General features: G+C 42.5%; 1 protein-coding gene across 1 annotated transcript; it reads right to left on the bottom strand.

Moving 5' to 3' along the window:
* Window positions 1-1,075: 1,075 nt before the first annotated feature.
* Fbxw2 (F-box and WD repeat domain containing 2) lies at window positions 1,076-24,832 on the bottom strand. The gene is made up of 8 exons (XM_040735590.1): window positions 24,737-24,832; window positions 24,523-24,631; window positions 17,691-18,200; window positions 11,245-11,439; window positions 9,355-9,488; window positions 6,110-6,196; window positions 4,370-4,539; window positions 1,076-1,744 (listed from the first exon to the last, which is right to left on the bottom strand). The coding sequence occupies exons 3-8, from the start codon at window positions 18,178-18,180 to the stop codon at window positions 1,456-1,458; spliced, it is 1,365 nt and encodes a 454-aa protein (XP_040591524.1). The 5' UTR covers window positions 18,181-18,200; window positions 24,523-24,631; window positions 24,737-24,832; the 3' UTR covers window positions 1,076-1,455.
* Window positions 24,833-25,072: the final 240 nt, after the last annotated feature.

Below are 25,072 nucleotides of genomic sequence, written 5' to 3'. Positions count from 1 at the left end.
TCCAACTGATCTTGAACTCCTGATTTTCTTGTATCCCCTCTCCAAATGCTGCAACCTAAACTACCATGCCTGACTGCTGTGTGCTTTTTCTTTCCTTTCTTCTTTAAAACAAATAAATACGATTTTTAAAAATTTATGTGCATTGATATTTTTCGTGCGTGCGTGCGTGCTGGATTGTTTGATCTCTGGAACAGGAGTTACAGAAAGTTTATGAGCTGCTTCGTGATTGCTGGGAATTGAACCCGAGTCCTCTGTAAGAGCAGTATGTGCCTTTAACCACTGAGTCATTTCTTTAGCCTATACAGAAAACTTTACATTTTTTTTCTCAGTAGTTAATCAGAAAACTGGGGGGGGGGGGTCTAGTAAGGATTTTTTTTCTGTTCTGGAAATAGTTTTATCAGATTAATTGCCTTGTGCTGTCAGTCTCAAGTTTATCTCCTTCTTTTTAAGTACTTTGGTGTTTTGCCTGCAAGTATATCTGCATGACAGTGTCAAATCCACTGGAACTAGAGTCTTAGAGAGTAGTCAGCTGCCATGTGGTGCTGGGAACTGAACCCAGGTCCTCTGGAAGAGCAGGCAGTGCTCTTAACTGCTCAGCCATCCCTCCAGTCCCTCTAGTATATTTTCTATCTCAGAATAGATGTTTGTGTTTACATTTGTGTATTTGTATATATACCTGTACACGTTAAGTGTGTACATGTGCATACTCAAGTGTGTACATGTGTATATTTAAGCCTGGGGGGAAATCTTAGCTGATCAAACATCTGAGGAAATTGGGCTAGAGAAAGCACATGACTGACATAAAGCCAGGGCTGTTATCACCCCCAGTCCTCTCTGTGCACCAGCTAAGGTGGGGCCCAGCTTTCTCCACATGTAAACTAAATCTTCAGAAAACCTTCATATCTTAACCTTCCACAATCCCCCCCCCCTGCCAAGAACCATGGTTTACAATGAGGTGCAAAGAGTCAACCTCAAGACCCAGATCTACAGGACTCAGTAGTCTTTTTTTTAACAATGGCTCTTGTAAAATCCAAGCCTCGTGAGAAAGTTGCTATAATATCATAGTACCTTTTGCTTGAAATTCAAACAAAGCTTTAATAACAGACTCCATGTGATTTTATAGGCAACCATTTAGCAGATTAATGAATCATTTAACTTTCTTTACTCAATATTCCACTTAGAAAGAATCCAAAAATGCAATCTCATTCTGACCAACGTAACTAAGTACAAATGAAGTAAGTCACTGGTGTACCTCAGTAGCATGCTGCGGTGTAAGTCAGTAAAACAAGCCCTCCCGCCCCAGCCCTGGCCCCTGGCAAACAGATAAATGATTGTGCACTGCGTGATGATACCTTTAGGTGAGAACTTTGGTTCATGCAGTTGGCTGCCACAGACGTTGCACCCAAACCCGCAGCCCTGGCACCCAAAGTCAGTCAGTGGTGGCAGCTGTCGGCGTCAGCCATGCTCCTTCCACAAGACCAGGTGAATACTGTGGTCAGGCATGCTCGTGGCGAAGACTAAGCCTGTGTCATTGTGCCCATCCAGTCCATTGAGCCAGGATGCTTCACCCGCCAGGAAGCTGGAGCCTCTCTTTGATTTCCTGTACTCTGGCAGAGGCCAGCGGCTAATTAGACTCTCTGTCCTCAAGTCCATAATGTACAGGTAGTGGTTGTCAAACAGCAGGGCAAAGACATCTCCAAAGCCAAGCAAGGCCAAGTTTGCTACCTCAGGTGTCTTGATGACCCTACAAGGAAGAGAGTTACAAATCATGAAGCAGAAGACAACTTTGCTGTAGACACTTGAAATCCTAAGCAAATTCAGAGCTAGTAAGAATTTTTGATAAAAAGGAAAAAGAAACTGTGAATCTGGCATGGTGGTGGATACCTTTAATCCCAGGCAGACGGATTTGAGTTTGAGACCAGCCTGGTCTACAGAGTGAGTTCCAGAACAGCTAAGGTTACAGAGAAACCATGCTTAGGGGAAAAAACAAAAAAACACCACCTGCCAGGATAATACTCCATGAAATTAATAAAAGAGTCAAAAGCTGGTTCTTGGTGTGAAAACTAGACCAGAACATGGATTAACCTGGACTGAAAATTGCAAAAAAACAAGAAACAAAACAAACAAAAAAACAACAACAAAAACCACTCCTGGAATATTCAAGAACAGCTTTTATCTAGTCAAGCTAAACATTCCATCTGGTCACTGATATTTTTGTATATAATAAAAAATGAAAAAAATTTTGCTAGTGTAATGGTACTGGGAGTTAAGCCACTGAAAGGTGGCCTATAATTAGTTATTGAACATTGGTCTTCCCTCTTCCTGGTCAGTCATTCCCATGACTATGGTTTAATGTTTCTGCTGCTTCCCGGTATTCATCAGAATGCCTGATTCACAGGCAGGTGTTCAATAAATACCTTGTAGGGAATAAAGCAGTGGTACAAAGAACACAGATAAACACAAGATTCCTGTAACAGACCAAAAGTAAATGGGATGGGGGGAGTTTGTTCCCAACATTAAAATACAGTGTTGAGAATATGAGAATAGAAATACAGGGTTTGACAGGCATGACTACTTAAGAAGTGCAGATAGAAATCCCTACTGGCAGTTTGGGCCCTAGGCTATTCAAGATTACTGCGATTCTCCAGCCAAAGTGCTCAGCATGTTGCCATTTGGGGTTTTTTAGTTCAAAAGTGAAAAGATCCTAGAACCCACAAGGCTACAAGGTTTGTGCTAGGATTTCAAAAAACGTTTCCTCTATTTGTTTTAGAGGTGCAAAAAGGCAGAGATAAAACTCTCCTTTCAGATTTAAACCTAGCAAATCTAGACTCTAGGACCCAGAGACACGGTTCTGGGCAGGAAGCAGTGAACCAGTGACTGACAGGTGTGTGTAGGTCGGAGAACCATGCCTACCGAGCAGTCTTCTACCTTCTGGGTTCAGGGGATCCAAGTCATGTGGTCACGCTTGGGAGAAAGTGCCTTTACTTACCCTGCTCGCACTGATTCTTTGTTTCTGTTTTTCTTTAGAGACAGGCATTCACATAGCTGACTTTCAAGTTCACTACACAGCTAAGGATTACTCTGAACTCCAGATTCTCCTGCTTACACCTCTCAAGTTATGAGATTCAGTTTCAGAGTTTCTTTCTTGCTTTTGGTGGCCCTGGCTTCTCAGTACACTAAGCTCACGCCTACTGGATAATACAGCCATGGCTGGATGAATGCTGGACTAGGAGATGTAGAATATAAGGCCCTTGCATTTTTAGGCTGCTTTTATCTTTTCCTCAAAGCATGATCACTCTAGAAATGATTGACAGCTCTGAAATCTAATTATTCTATGACTCAAACGAAAATGAGTTGTAGCTGAGACCAGAGAGCCAGAGTTTATCAAAATCATACTCATAGGCCTATAATCAGACCCCATATAAACTGATCTTGATTGTATTTGTCATAATAAAAATTTGTCAACTCTTATACTAGTTCCTCACCACAAACATTTCATTTATAAATGTGAAAACTGAGACACAGAATGAGAAATTTAGACAAAGCCTCACAGACCATAGGAGATAATACAGATCTTTGGCATGAGAGGTGCCAAAAATCCTAAGACTTTGGTGCCTAAATTCAAGTCTTTTTTTTTATAAGATTTATTTATTATGTATGCAATGTTCTTTCTGCATGTTTGCCTGCATACCAGAAGAAGGCACCAGATCTTATTACAGATGGTTGTGAGCCATCATGTGGTTGCTGGGAACTGAATTCAAGACCTCTGGTAGATCAACCAGTGCTCTTAACCACTTGGCTATCTTTCTAGCCCTCAAGTCTTTTATCAAAGTAAATTCTCTAATTTACCATACAGCACTCAAACATGCCAACAGTATTCATTGGGGCACAGAACTGCCATTGAAACTCTTATATAAAATTCTTTTGGTAGTAAATCAGGTTAACTAGTCGCTAGTCAGCAGAAGGCTGCTTACTGCCTAGGCCTCACTGGAGTCAGGACCAAACAATGCATAAGTTCAACTGATAATGAAGTCAAACTCAGAGACATTAGACCTGAAGGAGGTCAGAAAGGTCTTCTCATCTGCATCGCTCATTTTCCAGGAAAAGGTTTTGAATCCTGAAAGGGAAGGGGCTTATGATTCCGAGTAAGGGAGGGATTAGAATCTTGAGCTTTAGGTTTAAGCATATGATACTTTCTGACGTGCTTCTAAAACATTTGCCTAAGTGGAGCATTTGACATAGACAACCCAGTTAACTGATGCAGTACTTCCCAAAAGGAGATACTGGTGTGCACACCCAGATTTTCTCTTTACACTGCTGAGCTGGACAGACTTTCAAGGGGAGAGCACATGGCCCAAGGACACATTACCTGAGAATGTCGTAACTGGCAAAGTCCCACTGGTACAGACCAAGGGCTGAACTACAGACAATGTATTTCCCATCAAAATGAAGTCTTGGCTGCAGGCAGATACTTCTATCTTCAGAAACAGACAAAGTCTTCAAGCATTTACAGTTGATTTCTCTCCCAATTGGCCAAATCTACAAAAAAATAAAAAGGGAAGATGATTGGTCATATTAAACAAAAGCTAGTGCCCTAGGCTGTGGTAGTACACACCTTTAATCCCAGCTCTCTGGAGGCAGAGACAGGCGAGTCTCTATGAGTTCCAGGACAGCCAGGGCCCCGCGCGCAAACCCCCCCCCCCCCACGTACGTGTTTGCACAACATGACTTAAAAAAAAAGAGTGGCATCTGGTAACAGACACAAAGGAAATACAGGGTCAAGAGTCACAGGTTTAAGTCCTGATTTTATGTGATCCTAGGTAAAATAGTTAACCTCTCTGAATAATAATAATAATGCCTACCACAAAGGTGGTTTAAAGACGCATTAGAAGTGGAGTGTCAGACAGGCAATGGTGATGCAAACCTTTAATACCAGCACTTAGGAGGCAGAAGCAGAGAGGTCTCTGAGTTCGAGGCCAGCCTGGTCTACAGAATGAGTTCCAGGACAGCCAGGGCTACACAGAAACCCTGTCATGAAAAAACTGTTGGCAAATTGTTAAAACAAATCAATGTTTCTTTTTATAGTTTAGATCTAAGACTGAGGAAGGTAGGTGGTATGAGCCTTAAAAGAAGAGTCTTAGTGCTCAGGATGTTAAGGCAGGAGGATTGCAAGTTTGAGGTCAATCTGGGCTACATGGTTGAGCCCTCTCAAGATAACAAAATCAAACTCATCAATTTGGCTACATTAGATGGCCAGCAAGTCCCAGGAATCCTTTTTTTGTTTCTTCAAGACAGGGTTTCTTTGTGTACCCCTCTCTGTTCTGGCACTTGCTATATAGACCAGGCTGGCCTCGAACACAGTGATCCACCTGTCCCTGCCTCCAGGTGCTGGGATTAAAGGCGTGCACCACCATCTCCTGGCTTAAACGTGTGTGTGTATCTACACACCTATATGTGTGTATTTATTTACTTACTTTTTTATGATTTATTCATTTTTATATATGCAGTGTTCTGCCTACATGTATCCATGCAGGCCAGAAGAGGGCACCAGATCTCACTACAGATGGTTGTGGGCCACCATGTGGTTGCCAGCAATTACCTCTGGAAACGTGGCCAGTGCTCTCAACTTCTGAGCCATCTCTCTAGCCTCTATTTATTTTCAACCCAGAGATTTGTTTCTGTTTTTTGTTTTTTTTTGAAACAGGGTTTCTCTGTGGCTTTGGAGACTGTCCGGGAACTGGCTCTGTAGACCAGGCTGGCCTCGAACTCAGAGATCCGCCTGCCTGTCTCCCGAGTGTTGGGATTAAAGGCCTGCACCACCACCACCACCCGGCTTCAACCCAGAGATTTTCTTATCTCTGCCTCCTCACACCCGGATAACATTCCTGGCCTTTTTAATGGGTGTTGGAGATCTAAACTCAGGTATTGATTTTCACCAGCCTCTTGGCTGCCTGGCATATGAAGGATGAATCACACCATTTCTAATAGGTATAGTGACTTAAACTACGATCTCTCCCTGGCAATTAGCTCCCTTTGGCATACCTTTTTAGTTTTCCTTCTATGTTATTTTTTTCTTTGATGAGATAAATTATGGAGGGAGAAGACTTACCTTGATCTCATATTTATCCGCACTTAAGAGGATGTAGTCTCCAGGGCTGTGCAAGAGAGACTTGACTTTGCACTTCTGCAAAACCACCTACAAGCATAAGCATCTACATTACACAAAGAACTTAGCACTCCTGTCCTATACTAGTTTTATACTGTTTTTAAATTAAAATATGAAAATGAGCTTGCATTGACATGAGGAACATGTAGTGTGGAATTCTATTATTAGGCTAATTCTTAACATTTTACCACAACTAGATTCTGTTAACTGACTGTATCTCAATGTCCAGTGCTGGGAGCATTCACTCTTAGTTTTACTTGGAAGTGCTAACATCAGGGCTAATTCTTAAGATGGTGAGGTGCACACTTGGGATGTGGCTCAGTGGTGAATACTTGCCTACTATACTCAAAGCTCCAATTTGATCCCTGATACTGCATCCTCTTTATTCTTACTGCTGCTATTACATGCACGCACGCACGCACCCACGCACGACTTAAATGTAAGGAGCCAACTGTGATAGTGCAAGCCTTTAATCCCAGCATGTGGAAGGCAAAAACAGCAGATCTCTTACAGAGTGAGTCCATGTCAACTAGGGCTACCTGAAAAGACCCAGTCCTTAAAAATAAATAAACAAGGAACATACACCGTGCACACAGATGTGGACAGACACGGTCTGTTCATGAGCATGTGAGCCATATGACTCAGAATAAGGACCTGCGTCTGTCGCAGAGACCTGCTAACTGCAGCCATGGAGAAGACTGCAGCAGGTATGCTGTTCCTTAGTGCTGGAGACTGAACCAGAGCCTCCCACATGCTAAGTCAGCACCCTACCACTGCACTATACCAGACTCACTGTTTCTGTTTACTCACTTCATATAAGTGCGGAGAAGAGGAACTAGAATCATGCAAATAACAGTAACAGGAAAAGGCAAAGTTCATAGCACTTGGGGTCATCTGTTATTGTTAGGTCCTAGTATCTTTCAGTAGATCAGCACAAACGTTCAGAAGCCTGAGATACAGAAGCAGCTAAACCCAGCAGACCTGTTAACAGCCATCAGACAGACACCTCTGCTTGATGCTGCCCCAACACCTTATTTTATGTGTATAAGGATTTAGCTGATGACAGAGTTCTTCAGGTCATGAAGGGAGACTTGTCCACATCACAGGTATAATCGTGAGCCCACACCCACTAGGGTTGCCTGTTATATATTAGCTTTTCTGTTCCAACAAGTGAATGTGTCCAGCAGTTACCGATCTTCTCATAAACCGCCATGTCTTTTTTTTTTCTTGGGGGGCCGGGTTTCGAGACAGGGTTTCTCTGTGGCTTAGGAGGCTATCCTGGAACTCACTATGTAGACCAGGCTAGTCTTGAACTCAGAGGTCCACCTGCCTCTGCTGGGATTAAAGGAGTGCGCCACCGCCACCACCTGGCAAACTTCCCTACCTTTACTTTTACCTATTCAGAGAAAATTTTAGATTGCCCACTCAATATAAAACCTGGCAGGCATCTCTGAGTCTGTCCTCTTTCTAACCTACAATGAGTAATTTAGGTAACTTTATATTAAAAGATAGATCCTTCGTGCATTGCCACATAAACCCAAGCCACTGCATCTTTTTTTTTTTTTTTGGTTTTTCGAGACAGGGTTTCTCTGTATTATTTTGGAGGCTGTCCTGGAACTCACTCTGTAGACCAGGCTGGTCTCGAACTCACAGAGATCTGCCTGCCTCTGCCTCCCGAGTGCTGGGATTAAAGGCGTGCGCCACCAACGCCAGTCTGCCATTGCATCTTTTGCTTAAGCTAAACCTAACTGGGAATCTTGTAGCCACGGGTATGTATTTTCAAATCTATCGTCTTTCCACATTCAAACCGTGTTTCTCATACATAAATGATAGCAGACCTTAGATCCTAACTTCCAATGGCTTTTAGTGTCTACCAACCTTGCTATGGCACGCTAACTCTTCGGCCAGCTCTCATAATTACAGAATGGTTGCACTGGCCGCCTTTAGGTGCTTTCCTGTCCCTGAGCACATGCAAATATAAACCACACTCTGAAATGTTCTAACTGCTCTTTCCACAGCTATCTCCTAGTTCCCTTGTTTGGCCCTTCTCAAAAAACTTTTCCTAATTACTTCCTAGACTCTCTCATACCACACTATACTTCTTCACAGAACTAATCTGGAATTAAACAGCATTTATTTGTGAAATTACTAAGTACTAACCATTTCTATTAAATTAAAATCCATCATATTTAGCTAAGGTCTATTTTATTTACTCCTACATCCCCAGCCTCTTGGAAAAAGAGCATTAATAAGCTCAAGAATTGTGTCTCTTGTCAAGTTGTGGTAACAAATGCCTTTAATCCCAGCACTTGGGAGGCAGAGTCAGGTGGATCTCTGGGAGTTTGAGGTCAGTCTGGTCTTCAGAGTAAGTTCCAGAACTGCCAGGGCTATTACACAGAGAAACCCTGTCTCAAAAAACCAAATATAAAAAAAGTGCCTGCACAACATATCTATCACAATGCTGCATTTGAAACACACTTTATTTTGAGAATAAGAAAACATCACAACATTCTGTTAAAGGCTCATTTTTCTTCTTTGCTTTCTTTATATTTTTGTCATGATGGCACTTGATCTCACTGGGCTACACCCAGCCCCTCCCTATCTCATATTTCGCAAACACCACACTGTTTTGTTGTTGGTGATGCTGGTTTTGTTTACTCATTGTTCTTTTTTGGGGGCTGGAGAAGTGGCTACCTGTAGTCTTGAGGATCAAACCCAGAACCTCATGCTAGACAAGCATTCTACCTCTGAACTAGTTTGCAATACTCGCCTTTCAGATTTTCTTGTTTGTTTTTGAGATAGGGTTTCTCTGTGTATCCCAGGCTGTCCTGGAACTTGCTCTGTAGACCAGGCTGGCTTTGAACTCAGAGAGATCCTCCTGCTTTGCCTCTCAACTGCTGGGATTAAAGATGTGTGCTACTACTGCCCTGACACTTTTCAAAATGAAAATTATAGTTCTGAATAAAAGAAGGGTATCTTTATGTAGCCTAAGCTGCTGGCCTTGTGGACATGTAGATTACACCCAGATAATCTAACTGGTTTTTACATGGTGGTCACTATGGCATACCACCATGTTCTGACTGCATTTATTCTGTTGTGATTCATCTACAATATAAACAAGGCCTACCATCCTCCATTCCCCACCAGTGAGGAGCCAGACACCAAGGACATTTCCCTGGTCTTCCTACCTTGGTGACCCATTCAGTATGCCCAGTGAGTGTGTTCAGGCATGTCCCAGCAGATAAAGCCCATACTTTCACAGCGAAGTCCGCAGAGCCACTCACCAAAATATCCAGTTCATCACTGTAGTCCACACTGAACACTAGTGCACACAACACAGTCAAAGTTAAAACACTTCACTGTCAACGCATGTTTGTAAAAAATAACATTTATTCTCCTAGCTGTCTACATACATAACTTCCTAACCAGAGCACATTAAGAATTGAGCTATTGAAGCAGCAATTTTATGATACAAAGAAATCTATTTCAGGACTGTTGTCACAGTTTATCCTAAGGTTGAGAAAGCCTTGACTAACATGCTCTCTTCTGCTTCTGTCAGCTTCACATGGTAGAAAGATGCCATCTAGTTTGTGGGCAGACACCAGCAAAGGCGGCCCTTTTAAGATCTGCAGTGTGAAGAAAATAAACTGCAGAACACTCGGGCTCCAGAAACATCAGGGCAGACAAAAACAAGGGTCTCAGAGGCTGTACTTAGTCAACAGTGTCTAAAAGTCATATATCCAGCAACTACATTAGTTTAGGATGTGTACTGAATATTCAGTATTTGGTTTTAAATGTCTGCCAAACTCAAAAGCACACTAGGAACATAGAGGCAATGCTGACTCTTCCTTCAAGGAACCAAGGGACAAGCTGTTTTTTTAAAGGTTACCTCTTTGCTAGAGCAACCTTGAAGAGGATGACTACTCTGCCAGGGCTATCAGAGAGAACTTTAGAGAAGATGAAATCCTGGAGCTGGGACAAGAATACATGCAGCTTACTAAGAACATAAACAACACTCCAGGCAGAGGGTACAGGAAATGCATGGATTAAAAGCCACAGCAGGGTCAAGAAACAGCAGCACAACGTTTTTAGAGCAAGACCTTTCAAACTGGTAAGGAAGGACATCACCTAGAAGCTGTGGTATCTTTATGCCATGAAGTGTTACTCTGTTTAATGGACTGGGTCCACACTGTACCATAGACTTTTTTGTTTGTTTTTGAGACAGGATTTCTTTGTGTAGCCCTGGCTGTCTTACAACTTACTCTGTAGACCAGGCTGGAACTCACAGAGATCCACCTGCCTCTGCCTCTTAAGTGCTGGGATTAAAGGCGTGCGCCACCACAACCAGTTATAAACCATAGACTTCTAAGACAAATGAGAGCAGATTTAAAAAATTGTAAATATATAAGAATAGTTGACGGGTGCTTTTTAGTAGCAGAAGAGCTAGGTTTAGAGAAATACTAGCACCAATTACAACATAGGGAGCTCGGTATAAGAGTAAACAAGATAGGTAGAATCCCTGACCTATGGCGTTTAGGATTAAGAGGTAAGATAGTCACTATGATTATATGCATGACAGTCTAGTCTGCTCAGAAATATGACATTCTAAAACAGAAATCCCATTCATGTTAGCCCCAGGATGTTGCTTGTTTTACTTACTTAGCAGCCAAGTACTATTCTGTGTAGATACAATCCGTGAACTACCTTCTGCCCAAAGGTTTTTCAGCTCTAAATAAACGGAGTGGTCTGAATGTCTAAGTGTGACAGTATGGAATCCACTAAAAGCAAATGTGACTGACTGTGCAGGAAGGGAAATAAACTGGAAGAAGGACAGCTACTTCTTCCAGTATACAGGTACAAAAAGAGTGTTTTATTAAGGCTAAGGAAAAGCAAAATTGTGGAAAACATTCCAAATATAAGTAACTGAAATGCAGGGAAATAGCTGCAGCAGTTGAGAAAGAAGAGAAAAATCGCAGGTTAAAGCAAGCAAGAAAAAACAAACAAAAAAGTATTTGACTCAGGATTTTAAAAGGCATTGCTAAAGTAATTATAAAGACCCTCAAAAAAGAAGAACCCACCCGCCCCCGTGTGCCCCCGGAAATGCTGTGTCCTGGCTCCAGAACTCCATTCCCAGCAGGCCACGGTGTTGTCAAAGGAGCCTGTCACAAGCTTCTGTTCATCGAACTTCACAGCTGCACAGGTGTGGGTCTGGATGCCGTAAACACACTGCCCTGTGCTTACATCCCACAGCTTTGCAGACAAGTCATCTGACCCTTGAAGAGACAAATCAGGAAGGTTAGTGTGACCTAGACACCCTACAGGAGAAGCAGTCCACTAAAGAGGCTCTCTCCATAGTCCCCTCTGGGGTGCTTCTGCTTTAAGGCTAAAAAACCCAAAGCACAGACAATAATGTGATTTGTTGGGCCTCAAATGGCTTTAAATATACTAAGACAGAACCCAACCCTCTTGTCTTTTCCTCTTAATCTTCTAGGCTATAAAAGATATTAGATAAAGCATCTCTTTATGCTTCTACTTGCAACATTTCCGATCTTTGGTTATTAGCACTTTCAGATTTGGCTGGTTCATCTTACCTATGGCTGCATGTTTACACTTGAATGCTTGTCCACTCACTACCCAACAATTCTGAATAAATAAGGGCCGTTGACTAGGAAACCACAGTCCATTCTAAGACAAGATAAAGACAGGTCTCATGTCACTGGGTAACTTTTATAAAGGTCAACTGGTAATTCTTGAGCCATCTTGAAAATGCCAAGGAACCGCCGGGCGTTGGTGGCGCACGCCTTTAATCCCAGCACTCGGGAGGCAGAGGCAGGCGGATCTCTGAGAGTTCGAGGCCAGCCTGGTCTACAGAGCGAGTGCCAGGACAGCCTCCAAAACTACACAGAGAAACCCTGTCTCGAACAAAAACAACAGCAAAACAAAAAAACAACAACAACAAAAAGAAAATGCCAAGGAACCTCAGTAGATACCAGGGATAAATCACCTGCAGACATTCATATCAACTCACCAAGTGCTTACATTTGTAGGAAAAAAAGTTGGTTTTATTTCTGTCTGTAGGGAGTGGAGGAAGGCCTCAGTGTGAAAACTTCTGAATGAATATGTATTTTCACATGAGCAAGGTCTGTCAATGACTCCAAGACCAATTGGCCCATGGTAAATTGGCAAAACTGTTACACAGGGATGGCAAAGCTGCCCTTGGGAATATGAATATGAGTGTTTACAAATGACTGACCAATGTGTGCAGAGACTAAGAACTGCAGCCTCCCAGCTGTCTACAGTTAGAGACTGGCTACCTAAGATATCTCCTACTGAGACCAGGAAACCCTCCCTGATCCCAGCTTCACTGTGTTGTCTGTCTGCTCTTCAGGGTTTCCAGTCCCAAGTCACCTGGGACACAGCATGGCCTCTGATGAAAAGGTTATACTCATCATGGTGGTAATTCAGGACTGAGCTTTCATTAAGTCTGAAATCCCAGTTATTAAAATTCTGTCTCAAATCACTTTTAGAGGATCAACAAAAGACATTTTGAGAAATACTAAATATAGTTACTCAAACAAGACACTGTATTCTAGGAAAGCACCAACAAGTTGGTTTTCAAAGGCTGAAATGGAAGAAATGAGCATACAAAGACAAACTCCACACAAACAGGAGGCTAAAGCATTCTAGTTTAGAGTTGCAGAACTAAACCCTGTAGTCTCTAAGGTTGGTAGGCAGTTCTCCATCATCAGTAACACTCTTGAGAACCAGAGGTCCACAACAGTGTGCCAAATAAAAACCACACATAATCTGTCTTCTAATAGTTAACTTTAAAAAATGAAAACTGTATTTTATTTAATTCAGCTTGTCAAAAGTGTTAATACATGTAACAAAGTATCAAAAGGACACTCTTTGTTCTTTTATGTTCTAGGTCTTTTAATTCTGGTATTTCCCATTTCACACTTCCATCTGGACCAGCTATAGCTCAAGAACCCAACAGGGCTAGTGGATCCTCTCCAGCACAGCAGAGCACAGATTAGGATCCTTCCGATCCAATGCCAGGGCTTAACTGGTATTTCATTCAGTGAACATCTGTATGTGTCAGTCTCTCTCTCTCTCTCTCTCAGACAATTTTTCTTTTTTGGTCTGACTTGTTATGTCAAACAAGTCCTTTTTGTTTGTTTTTGCAAGACAGGGTTTCTCTGAGTATCAATGGCTGTCCTGTAACTTGCTCTGGAGACCACACTCAGAGATCTGCCTGTTTCTGCTTCCTGAGTGCTGGGATTACTTGTGTGTGTGCCACTACCACCTGGCCAAAAATTAAAAAAAAAAAAAAAAAAGACAGAAACACATATATAATTCTCTAACTTATTTTACCTGTGAAGTCTCAAACATGATGCCACTAGAAATTTCAAACTAACAAAAATCATAATTTTTAAATGCAAACCAGGTGAATTACAATAAAAATAATATATACCTATTTAGAAACTAACCTCTCAAAAATTATTTATTATGTAGTGTTCTGTCTGCGTGTATGCCTGCAGGCCAGAAGAGGGCACCAGATCTCAATATAGGTGGTTGTGAGCCACCGTGTGGTTGCTGGTTGTGGTTGAACTCAGGACCTCTGTAAGAGCAGCTGGTGCTCTCAACCTCTGAGCCATCTCTAGAAACTAATCTTAAAATGTAGGGCTTGGGGGCTGAATGTGGCTTAGTGGTGGAGTGCATGCATAGGCCCTAGATTTCTTTTTCGTCTTTTTTTTTTTTAAGATTTATTTTATTGTGTATACACTGTTCTACTTGCATGCCAGAAGAGGATGCCAGATATCATTACAGATGGTTGTGACTACCATGTGGATTTAACTCAGGACCTCTGAAAGAACAGCCAGTGCTCTTAACTGCTGAGCCATCTCTCCAGCCTGGCCCTGGATCTCTTTTTGCCAGCACCAAAAACAACCAAAAATGCAGTTTGGGTCCATTAACAAATATTAACTTTATAAGTAACCAGGACTTGAAGATTATTTCCTATTTACTTTTTTAACATATAATTGAGGGTTTTTTTCCCCTCCTTTTTCTTGTTTGTATGTGTACGTATGTTTGCATATGGAGACCTTGGGGGAAACATCCAGAATCTTTATCACTCTCCACCTTTATTCCTTATAAGGCAGTCAGTGTCTCTCAGTCAAACTAGGTCTGGGTGATGGTGGCAGATGCCTTTAATCCCAGCACTCAGGTGGCAGAGGTAGACAGATCTCTGAGTTCAAGGCCAGCCTGGTCTACAGAGTGAGTTCTGGGACAGCCATGTCTCAAAAAGCCAAAACAGAAAGGTGATCATGAAGATAATGAGCCCAGTGCCAATACTTAAGGAGTGCCAAGTCAATACCATATTTTTTTTTTTTGTTTCTGTTTTTCGAGGCAGGGTTTGGAGTCTGTCCTGGAACTAGCTCTTGTAGACCAGGCTGGTCTCGAAGTCACAGAGATCCGACTGCTTTTGCCTCCCGAATGCTGGGATTAAAGGCGTGCGGTGCCACCACCAGGCTTTAATACCATATCTCAATCTTAAAAAAAAAAAAAAGAGGCTAGACATCAATGCACAGAAAAATGGCTGATAATGTTCCAATAATCAGACTTACAGGGAAAATAGAAAGCATGAAGCAAGTTCAGGGTGACAAACCAAACCATGAAATGCCTTAATCAAATGACTAATCAAACTGGAAAAGTGCCTGTCATTTCAGAGAATAAGTCACCACATGGAAAAATATGTGTTCTATATAGAAATGCAGTTTAAAAATAATCTTGAGAAGTTACTTATCTCTTAACTATTAAAGATACTGAGATTGATTCTGGAGAGACTGAAAGCATATTATTTATGGCTGCTTCAGCTTCTGTCCCAAAGTAAGTAATCCAAGCAGGGGAGGGAAATGCAAACAAATATTTATAAAACAGAAACCTGAACACATACTAACATATAGCCACATGATATATTTATTCAAAAGATGAACTAATGCATATTAAAAGTGAAAATTATATAGTTTTGGCACTCCAGGAATATTTGTTAAAAAATAACCTGTCCAAATAGGCATTAATTAAGACTGCTGGTAAGAACCAGAAGCAGAGCTGAAGACAAGGCTCTTGCAGAGGACCCTAGTTCAGTTCCCAGATCTATCTCAGGGACCTGATGCCCACTCTGGCCTCTGCAGGAGCATCAACTTATGTGTAAGTACCCAAACTCAGACATGTGCATAAATACATAATTAAAAAGTAAAACAAAGCAAAACAAAACAAAACTGGGGGCTTAAAAGATGGCTTAGTTGTTAAGAGCAATGACTGCTCTTCCAGAGATTTTGAATTCCATGATGGCTCACAACTGTCTACAACTTTAATCCCATGATTTGATGCCTTCTTCTGGTGTGCAGACAAATACTCATGTAAATAAATCCAACAACAACACAAACAAAAAACTCCTAGAACCATTCTACACATAGCCTAGGAAGGAATTACATTACCATCAAAATGTGTCGCCTAAATGTGGACACATATCAAAACCATTTGTGGAAACACACCTCCATTATCTTTTTCTCCCCTCAAGACAGGGTTTCTCTATGTAACAGTCCTGGCTGTCCTAGAACTAGCTCGGTAGTCCAGGCTGGCCTAGAACTCACAGAGATTCACCTGCCTCTGCCTCCCAAGTGCTGGGATTAAAGATGTGCATCACCACTGCCCCGCTTATAATGCTATAGTAACACCAAATTTAAAACTTTAGCAATTGTATATATAATGTATATAGGTGCATTGTCATGTGCTTTAGCTTGTTAAAAGTATACTCCAAGAGTGAGGGCTCCTCTGTTCCATACTCCAGTGTGGCGGTGTGAATGAGAATGACCCCATAGGCTCATATGATTGAATACTTGGTCCCCAGTTGGTGGCATTGTTTGGGAAGGTCTAGGTGTGGTCTTGTTGGAAGAATTGTGTCACTGGGAGGTTTCAAAAGCCCATGCCATTCTCAGTTAGCTTTCTCTGTTTCATGTTCTCAGCTACTGCTCCAACAACATTCCTGCCTACCCGCCCCCCCCCCCCCATTGGCTGTGCTTGTGGTCATGGTCATGGACTCTGGACCCATAAGCTCCAAATTAAATTCTTTCTCTTATAAGTTGCTTTAGCCATGTTGTCTTATCATAGCAAAAGAAAAGCAACAAAGATATCCAGCAGATATATTTCAAGTACCTTCTAAGGCACCTTGTCCAAGAACAAGTTGACCCCTGGTTCTATAACTGGTAGAAAAAAAAAAAAGACAACAAGCAGCTAAGTGTTTTTAAACACCATATTCTTCAGAACAGCTAGAAGGCACATTATTCCCATAGGTTACTGCTGTTTATCCCATAATGCAAAAATGCCTACTTCAGGCAGCTGTGATACACGCCTTTAATCCCAGCAATTGGGAGGCAGAGGCAGGCAGATCTCTGTGAGTTCAAGGCCAGCATGGTCTATAGAACAGGCCAGCTTCCAAAGATAACAGAGAAACCCTATCTCGAAAAAACAACAGCAAAAAACAAAACCAACCAACCAAAAAATGCCTATAGTAGGAACGGGAAGGCTTACCAGTCAGGGAAGTTTATCCAAGAGAGAAAACACGAGGAATACAAAGGATTGTCTCAACTTTCCCAGTCAGTTGGGATGCTGTTAGCGCCCAATCGTATGTCATCTGCTATTTATTTGGAAGTCTCACTCTATAGGACTCTTCCACTTGGAAAAGTCAGCTGGCTGCCTGGGGTGAGGGGGGTAGTGGCTGACTTCTCCGGTTGATTTCTGCTGAAGGTTTGGAAGTCCCAAACTCGATAGTGTTATCTTGTGTTTGTTCTCCCAGTCATCTCTGCTAGACACCTGAAGTGCTCAGGCTGATGGTGTTTGGTTATCTGTTGTTTCATTAACTGATTGCTATTTATTCTCTAACCTTTTGCTTGCAATAGACTTAATAAGCTCATTCAAAACTGAAAGCACTGCTATGGTAGGTCATTCTTTGTGGACTGTCAGAACAGTGTGTCAGTCACTTAAATGCCCAGTTTAAAAACCATCCAGCTGCCTTTGTCTCCATGTCCAAACTGTCAGCACCCAGTTCTTAGGATCACAGGATTTTAGAGCATGGAAGGAACTCATCCCTTCCCATTATTTTAAAGATACGGAAATAAATACAGGTTAAATAATTCACCTAAAATGTTCTTGCCAGACCTATTTTTTTAAATAATAAGACACAAAATTAACAAACATGGAAGAAAAGTGTAAGAATTAGCCTACACCTTTCTGATTCACATTACACTTTAAAGACTGAATAAATCCGTATAAAAATGACTCTTCTCCAAAGGGAAGAAGAGCATGAGGAGTGGAGACAACTGCTCAGAGGAAAGCGCCACTACAAATGCCCCGTATAACCAACACTTGCTCTTCTCAAGAGGGAGCGAGCTTACAGGGATCAGTCTTCTAAGTCAGTAGAGAAGGAACCCTAACCCTCCCTGGGACTTGCCCAGGCCCTTACCTGTGCAGAGAAGTCCGTCTCTGTAGTAAAGTGCATACACTCTGGCACTATGTCCAATTAGTGATGAGGTCTCAAAGGCTTCGTGGTCCTCCAGCTGCTTCATCCTCAAGATAGCCTTCAAGTAAACCTTCTTCCAGTGCAGTGCGTCCTGAACAGAATCATCTATCTGCCAGCCCAAATTTTTACAGGCAGTCTGCCACACCTCTGTGCAGGCACTTATCACCTTATTCCACTGCTTAGAGACCAGGCAGCATGTGAGTAAAGTTTGAGGATCGAGCCATTTTAACAAATAAAAACTGAGCTCCAGGGGAAGGAGTTTGAGGAAGTCCCGCTTGAGGAGAGTCTCCAGGTTATTGGAGAGGTGCCTGAGCTGGACTGCCCCACTCAGACTAATCAGGTGGTCCAGAGTTTCATTTTTCTGCAAGTCCGTCAGAGAAAGAAATGTAACAGAAATGTTATCAAGCCATGTCTCAAAGTCCTTTCTCTCCATAAGGTTATGGAAATATTTACCTGTGGCACATCAAAATATTGTATTAGTTCTGTTCAAAACATTGTTCAAGCAAGACTGCTAATAAATGAAGTATTAAAAATTAGTGTAAAATAGCATTACAATTTTATGCTTAGTTACTTTATAGTTAATAAACTACACTGAATGTTTCCATCCACACAAAAGGAAATGCATCTAGGAAAACATTTTAACAAACTGTGAAACAGTAAATGTCAGAGGAACTTATGTCAGTGTGTGACTTGCTCCTTTTGAAGTCTAATACATGCCACACGCATCGTCACCAAAAAAGATTTACAGAACATCCATAAGAATGTATTCTACTCTGCATACAACCCTCCATCCAATCCATTACAAAACTACTTCCTCACTAAATTCCTTACTAAATACCTTTATTTGGGAATAAAATCACAATAATAGCAAATCTCTGGAGCTGTGACCTGTGCATTAGTTATGCTGGGTACAACCTGATCTGCTACTCAAAAATGACAAAATGAATGACTTGGTTTTACAACAGATGCTAAAGCAGAGAGACGTGAAGAAAGAAATAAACATGCAGTAAGCTTTGTGCAGCAGGTCTTCTAGTGCACCATTCCCTCAGCACTGCCTGCCGAACATGGGTTACTGGAGGCCTTACACAGCTTACTTTAGAAGCCTTACCATGTCCCTAGAGAACCATGAGGGCCCTTGCAGCCTACAACACAAAGCGGAATTAATAATCCCCATAGTGCTGGGCACAGTGGAACATGCCTGCAATCCTAGCCACTCAGAGGCTGCCCTAAAAGTCATTAAGTTGGAGACCAGGCCGGGCAATATGGCAAGACCATAGCAAAAAATAATCATCTGGACACTCACAAAAAACAAAAACAAAAAAACACATGTCATTTACACTTTACAAATGAAGACTCTACAGGTGCAAGAAGCTAGGTCACAAAGCTAGTGAAATGGCAGGACAGAGGAGACCTGTGTTTTCAAGATCAGTGCAGCAGCTGGGGGAGTGGGTGTGGAACCCAGCTCTCAAGGGACAGAGGCAGGTGGATCTCTGTGACTAGAGGCCAGCCTGATCTACCAGAGTGAGTTCCAGGACAGCCAGGGCTACACAGAGAAACCCTGTCTTGAAAAAAACATAAGTAAATAAATTAATAATAATAATGAGAATTAAACTAATGGAAAGAAAAAAATACCAATTTAAAAAATGATCTGTTCTGTGTTGATTTTAATATTGGGTAACAGGTTCATGGGAACCTAGTTTGATTTTTACTATGTTCAGACAGTTTCACGGCTTATGGGGGGAGGAGTTCTTCTGATTTCCTACAAGATTGTCACTTAATTTAAAAAAAATTAAAGTTCAATCTGGAAGAAAATAAATTTCTTTCCTGACATGTTACCTAGGTTAGATCTATAAAAAGTTAGTCCTGTCTTCCATCTTTGTTAGTTCCCAGTATGTAATTTGGCAAGACTGTGTGACACAAAGCTGTGTGTTAGCAGAAGCAACAGAATGTTTCAATCAGTCCTCTCTAGCTAACAGCCTGGGCGTCTGAAGACTACTCCAAGTCAGGGGTCTGGTTCTACAGGGAATACTCATTTATAGGAAAGGCCCAGTTCTTCATCTGCTAAAAAATAAGCAGCTCACATGGTCTCATCAACTCATCTCAAAAAATAAGCTTCCTCTGTCTGATCCCTAGCACAATCCCTCTGCAACACACCCAGAAAATCCTACCCTTAAGAACAATTAGTTACAAGACCAAGCCATTGGTTTCTGTGGGCATCGTAGCTATTGAACATTGGATTTTCACTGAGTCCCTGTCCCCTTGAGTACCAGAATAACAGATGTGTGCCACAAAGCCTGTGTAAAATCATTTGACTACTCAGAGCATACTACTAAAACTCACCAACTTTTACTTTTCTAAAAGAACCAACTAATTTTGGAGGGAAGTTCCTTAAAGCCACAGGTCTAAATTGAGCTTGTTCACATAGCCTCTAGGAATAATGCCATGTACTGGCAGCACAAGGTCCCCAGGGAAGCCTCAGGAAATGGGATTTCAATTCAACAGGAGGTGCTTTAATTCATCACAACATTCTTGCCAACAGTGGAACAGCTAACTACAGAATGGAGCTTCCCATTAGCGTGAAGAGACAGGACCGATGGATACTGAGAGCGGGATAAATGAAAAGAGCTAGACCAGCCAGTTTTGTTTTCTTTAAAAAAGCTGATTCAGTCACTTCCTGTGTGATCATGGGAATGCTCAACTAATGTCTATGTTCCCATTTGTAAAACAGAAGGTACTGTCCCAACTTCAGCAGCATGAGAATCAGAAATGAAGCAGAGACATGTCCAACAGTAACTTCAGTTCCATTACTATAAATGCCTGGCAGGGCTCCTGTATGTAGTCCGAGGCTGGAATGGACATGACTAACCTCAGTCCTATAATGTTATCACAGTTTCCTTCATATCTAGAAGAAAAACGCAAGAGCTCAGGCTAATTCCACAACGGAAGGCAGTTACTGACCAAGGCTCTAATGCCTCCTAGGTGCTTGCTCCTCTCTGTGCACACACACCCCTTGCTATCTTGCTTCTCTCGCCTTTCTCAATGCAAACTTGTTCTCCAGCCCTTAACAGAAACAACCACAAAGATCTGAGGAAATGTGTAGTATGAGAAAAACAGTCCTAAAGTGGGAGGTGGGAGCCTGAATTTGATCTATACCTCTAAGCAATTACATTTATGTTGGTCTTAATGACTAAAGCAGTGCCTGTGAGTATCCTTTGATTTTAGCCTGGGTCACAGAAAATGTAAGTACTACTGCCCTTACTAGCAAAGAATCTATGGCCCAGAGTTCTATAGGAAGCAGCAGCTCAATATTACCCAGTCTCCACCTCCCAAGGCAGAAACGTCTAACCTCTGAACTGTTTTACAGGAAAAACATTGTGGGTGCAAAGTTTAAATATTTCCTCTTCTTCTACTCTGCCATAACCTGTGCAGGTAAGGAATAAAAGATTCGGGCCCATGACAAGACTCAGTGGGTAAAAAGGTTTGTTGCAAAAACTAATGACCTGATCCCCAAAACCTATGTATGGTGGTATGAAAGAAAATGGCCCCCAAAGGGAGGGGCATAATTAGGAGGTGTGGCTTTGTTGGAGGAAGTGTGTCACTGTGGGGTCAGTCATCGAGTGTGACAGCCAAGTCAATTTTCTGTTGCAAGATACATCTCAGCTACTCCAGCATGTCTGCCAGCACTCCGCCATGATAATGTACTGAACCTCTGAAACTGTAAGCGAGCCCACCCCAAAATGTTTTCACTTATAAGAGCTGTCACAATCATGATGTCTCTTCACAGCAATAAAAATCAAACTAAGAAGTTACTACCAGGGAGTGGGATATTTCTGTGATAGGCCTGACCATGTGTTTGTTTGTTTGTTTGGAGGAGTTTGGACTTTGGTACTTTGGGTTTGGAAAGCAATGAACTCTTTAAACACTGCTTAATGGGCCATATAGTAGGAACATGGAAGACAGTGGTGCTGAGAGTTATTTGAATTATGGGGGGTGGGGGCAGGGTGGGCTCACTCAAGAGGTTTCAGAGGAGAAATTTAGTTTGTTATCTAGAGACTGCTCTTGTGACATTTTGGTGAAGAAAGTAGCTGCTTTTTGCCCTTGTCTGAAGTCTGCCTGAGGCTAAAATGAAGAGTTTTGGATTAATTCCATTGGCAGAAGAAATCTCAAACAGCCTAGTATAGGCTCTGTTTTGTATTAACTGTAATGAAAATACATAATGAAAAGGAGCAAGTTGAGCAAGGAAAAATATTCGATGAGAAAAAGGATACTAGGAAGTAGTCATGATAAACAGAGTTGGAGATCTGAAGAGCATTTCAACATCAGACATGAAGATGCAGTTTGGAGTTTGCCCAGCTGGTTTTCAGTCTTTCTTTAGTCTGGTATTTCCTCACTATGCTCCCTTCCCTGTGTTTTGGGATGATAATGTATATCCTGTGGTATATTAGAAGTATGTGATCTGTTTTTTGATTTTATAGGGGATTACAGTAAAGAGATTGCCATGCATCTCAGAAGACACTTTGGACTCTGAAACAAGTTTGGGTCTGTTATAGACTGTGGGGACATTGGAAGGTGGACTGAATGCATTTTGCATTAATATATAGCTATAAACCTTGGGGGCCAGGGAGTGGAATGTAGTTGTTTGAAAGAAAATGGTCCCAGACCGGGCAGTGGTGGTGCACGCCTTTAATCCCAGCACTAGGGAGGCAGAGGCAGGTGGATCTCAGTGAGTTCAAGACCAGCCTGGTCTACAAGAGCTAGTTCCAGGATAGCCTCCAAAGCCACAGAGAAACCCTGTCTCAAAAAAACAAAAACAAACAAACAACAAATTGGTCCCCAAGGGGAGGGGCACTATTAGGAGGTGTGACCTTGTTGGAGGAAGTGTGTGTGTGTGGGGGGGGGCTCTGCGCTACTTTTTGCTCAAGCTTCCCTCAGTGAGTCAACTTCTTGCCTGCAAGATGTAGGACTCTCAGCTACTCTAGTACATCTGCCTGCACTCTACCATGTTCCTCCTCATGATAGTGGACAGAGCCTCTGAAACTGTAACTAAACCTCCTCAATTAAATGTATTTATTTTTAAGAGCTGTCATGGTCATGGTATCTCTTCACAGCAATAAAAATCAAACTAAGACACTTTGTAAAGCTGGAAGGCAAAAACTGACCCCATAAAATTGTTCTTTGGCTTACACACTCACACACGAACTCAAGCATACACACACACCAAACACAAAAACATAATTTTTTAAAGAATTAAAGGTAGATATTTGTTGTTGTTGGAAAGGTTAGTTCCTTACCCCACCATTTCCTACCAAGTACAACCAGCTAAGCAGAGGCAGGCCAGGCATGGTGGCACACATCCTTTAATCTGAGTACTAAGAGACAGAGGCAGGGGAATCTTTCCGTTTGAAGCCAGCCTGGTCTACATAGGGAGTTCCAGTCAGAGCTATGTAGAGAGGTCCTGTCTCAAAAAACCAAAAAGGAAAAAAGAATCAGATGCTTTGAATACATGTGCATAGAGGCTTATATGTACATAAAAATATTTTCTGAGTATTCAGGAAACGGACTAAACAGGTTACTTCCAGAGAGAATGAGAAAGCAAGTAAAATGGATGAGCTCCCTTTTAAATATGAAAGCCTTTTGTATTTAAAACATGTGAATACACTATTTTAAAAATATTTTCCTCTCATTGCTCGAGGAATTTAGAAAATTGCTTTAATTTTCTTTTTTTTTTCTTTTTTGGTTTTTCGAGACAGGGTTTCTCTGTGGCTTTGGAGGCTGTCCTGGAACTAGCTCTTGTAGACCAGGCTGGCCTCGAACTCACAGAGATCCGCCTGCCTCTGCCTCCCAAGTGCTGGGATTAAAGGCGTGCGCCACCAACGCCCGGCTTAATTTTCTTTTTTAGTTAGTTTTTGTTTTTTGAGACAGGGTTTCTCTGTGTAGCTTTGGAGCCTATCCTGGCACTCGCTCAGTAAACCAGGCTGGCCTCGAACTCAGAGATCCTCCTGCCTCTGCCTCCCTAGTGCTGGGATTAAAGGCATGCGCCACCAATGCCCAGCTTTTGTTTGTTTTTTGAGACAGGTTTTTGCAATGCTGCCAAGGCTGGTCTCCAATCCGCAATTCTCCTGCCTCAGCTGCCTGAGTGTTGAGACTACTGGAGTCAACAGCCACCCATGGCCTAAAAGCCCCTAGTTTGCAGGTTATTTTTTTTAAAGCTTTGAAAAAACTCAAATAATATTCATAAAAAACGGGCTCTGAAATTTCACTTATTGGATAACCATTGGCAAATCACGTCCTGCATTCAAGCATATTTCCTCACTTGTAAACTGTAGCCTGGTACTGTTTTACCTACAGGAGTTTGTGAGGATTAAGCAGGATAAAGCGTTCTTCACAGTATCTGGCACACTATAAACCTACAATAAATGCCAGTTACTGTTACTATGTAGTACGAATACAGTTATCTCGGCTTCTTTTTTCTTTTCTAAGCAGCATCCCAAATACACACCTGTTTTCAAAGCATACCCACAAGTATGGTGCCTTCCTACACGCTCTACAACGTTCTGTATCTTACAAACCACCTGTCCGCACTTCATCTTTCATCAAACAGGTAGTCTTGGGGCATCAATGTTAATTCATTTCGCAGCTCGGGAAACCGAGGCATCAGAAGACAGGAACTCTTAGATCTAATTTTCCTGTTTCTAAAATGAACTCCGAATCCCTCAGCCCGCTCACGACTCCCTTGGTCCCCTGCTCCCGGGGCCGTGTTCCGCGCGGCACTGACCTGAGCGAGCGCCCCGGGGCCCGGGACCTCGCGCCGGGCTCACACCGACTAGGCGCGCTCGGGCCGCCAGAGCGTCGCAGCGGCCGGGTCCGCTCCGCAGCCATGGCGCCTGCGGGGAGAGGGAGAAGACAGGCCGACGCGGCGGGTCAGCAACGCCGCCGGCGCCCAGGATCCCTGCCCGATCAATCCCGCCCGGCCCAGAGCCCACACAGACCTGGACCTGCGGCCGCGGCTCTGGGCTGCAGCCTCACAGGGGAGCGGCTTCCGGTGCTGCTTGCGTCATCTCCGCGCGTCCCTCCCGGCACCCAGCGCCCAGCTCCAGGCGGAAACGGTTGTACTTCCGGCCCCCGCCCACCCGGAAGATGGGAAAGAATGGTCGGGCCTGTGGAGAGGGGCAGAGTGTACCCTGCCACCTGTCCTGGACGAAAGCGTCGTCTCAAGGCGGCTGTCCAGATTTTCACGGGAGTAATTTTTCGCCGGGGACTAAAGCTACCAATTAAGATGTATCTAAATTCAGACAACCCGTTAACACTTGATACATCCCAAACAC

Source organism: Mesocricetus auratus, unplaced genomic scaffold (genome assembly GCF_017639785.1).
Source record: "Mesocricetus auratus isolate SY011 unplaced genomic scaffold, BCM_Maur_2.0 Super-Scaffold_100047, whole genome shotgun sequence".
Taxonomy (NCBI): Eukaryota; Metazoa; Chordata; class Mammalia; order Rodentia; family Cricetidae; genus Mesocricetus; species Mesocricetus auratus.
Note: the sequence above shows the minus strand (reverse complement) of the source record. Positions and strands in the feature narration are given on the sequence as shown.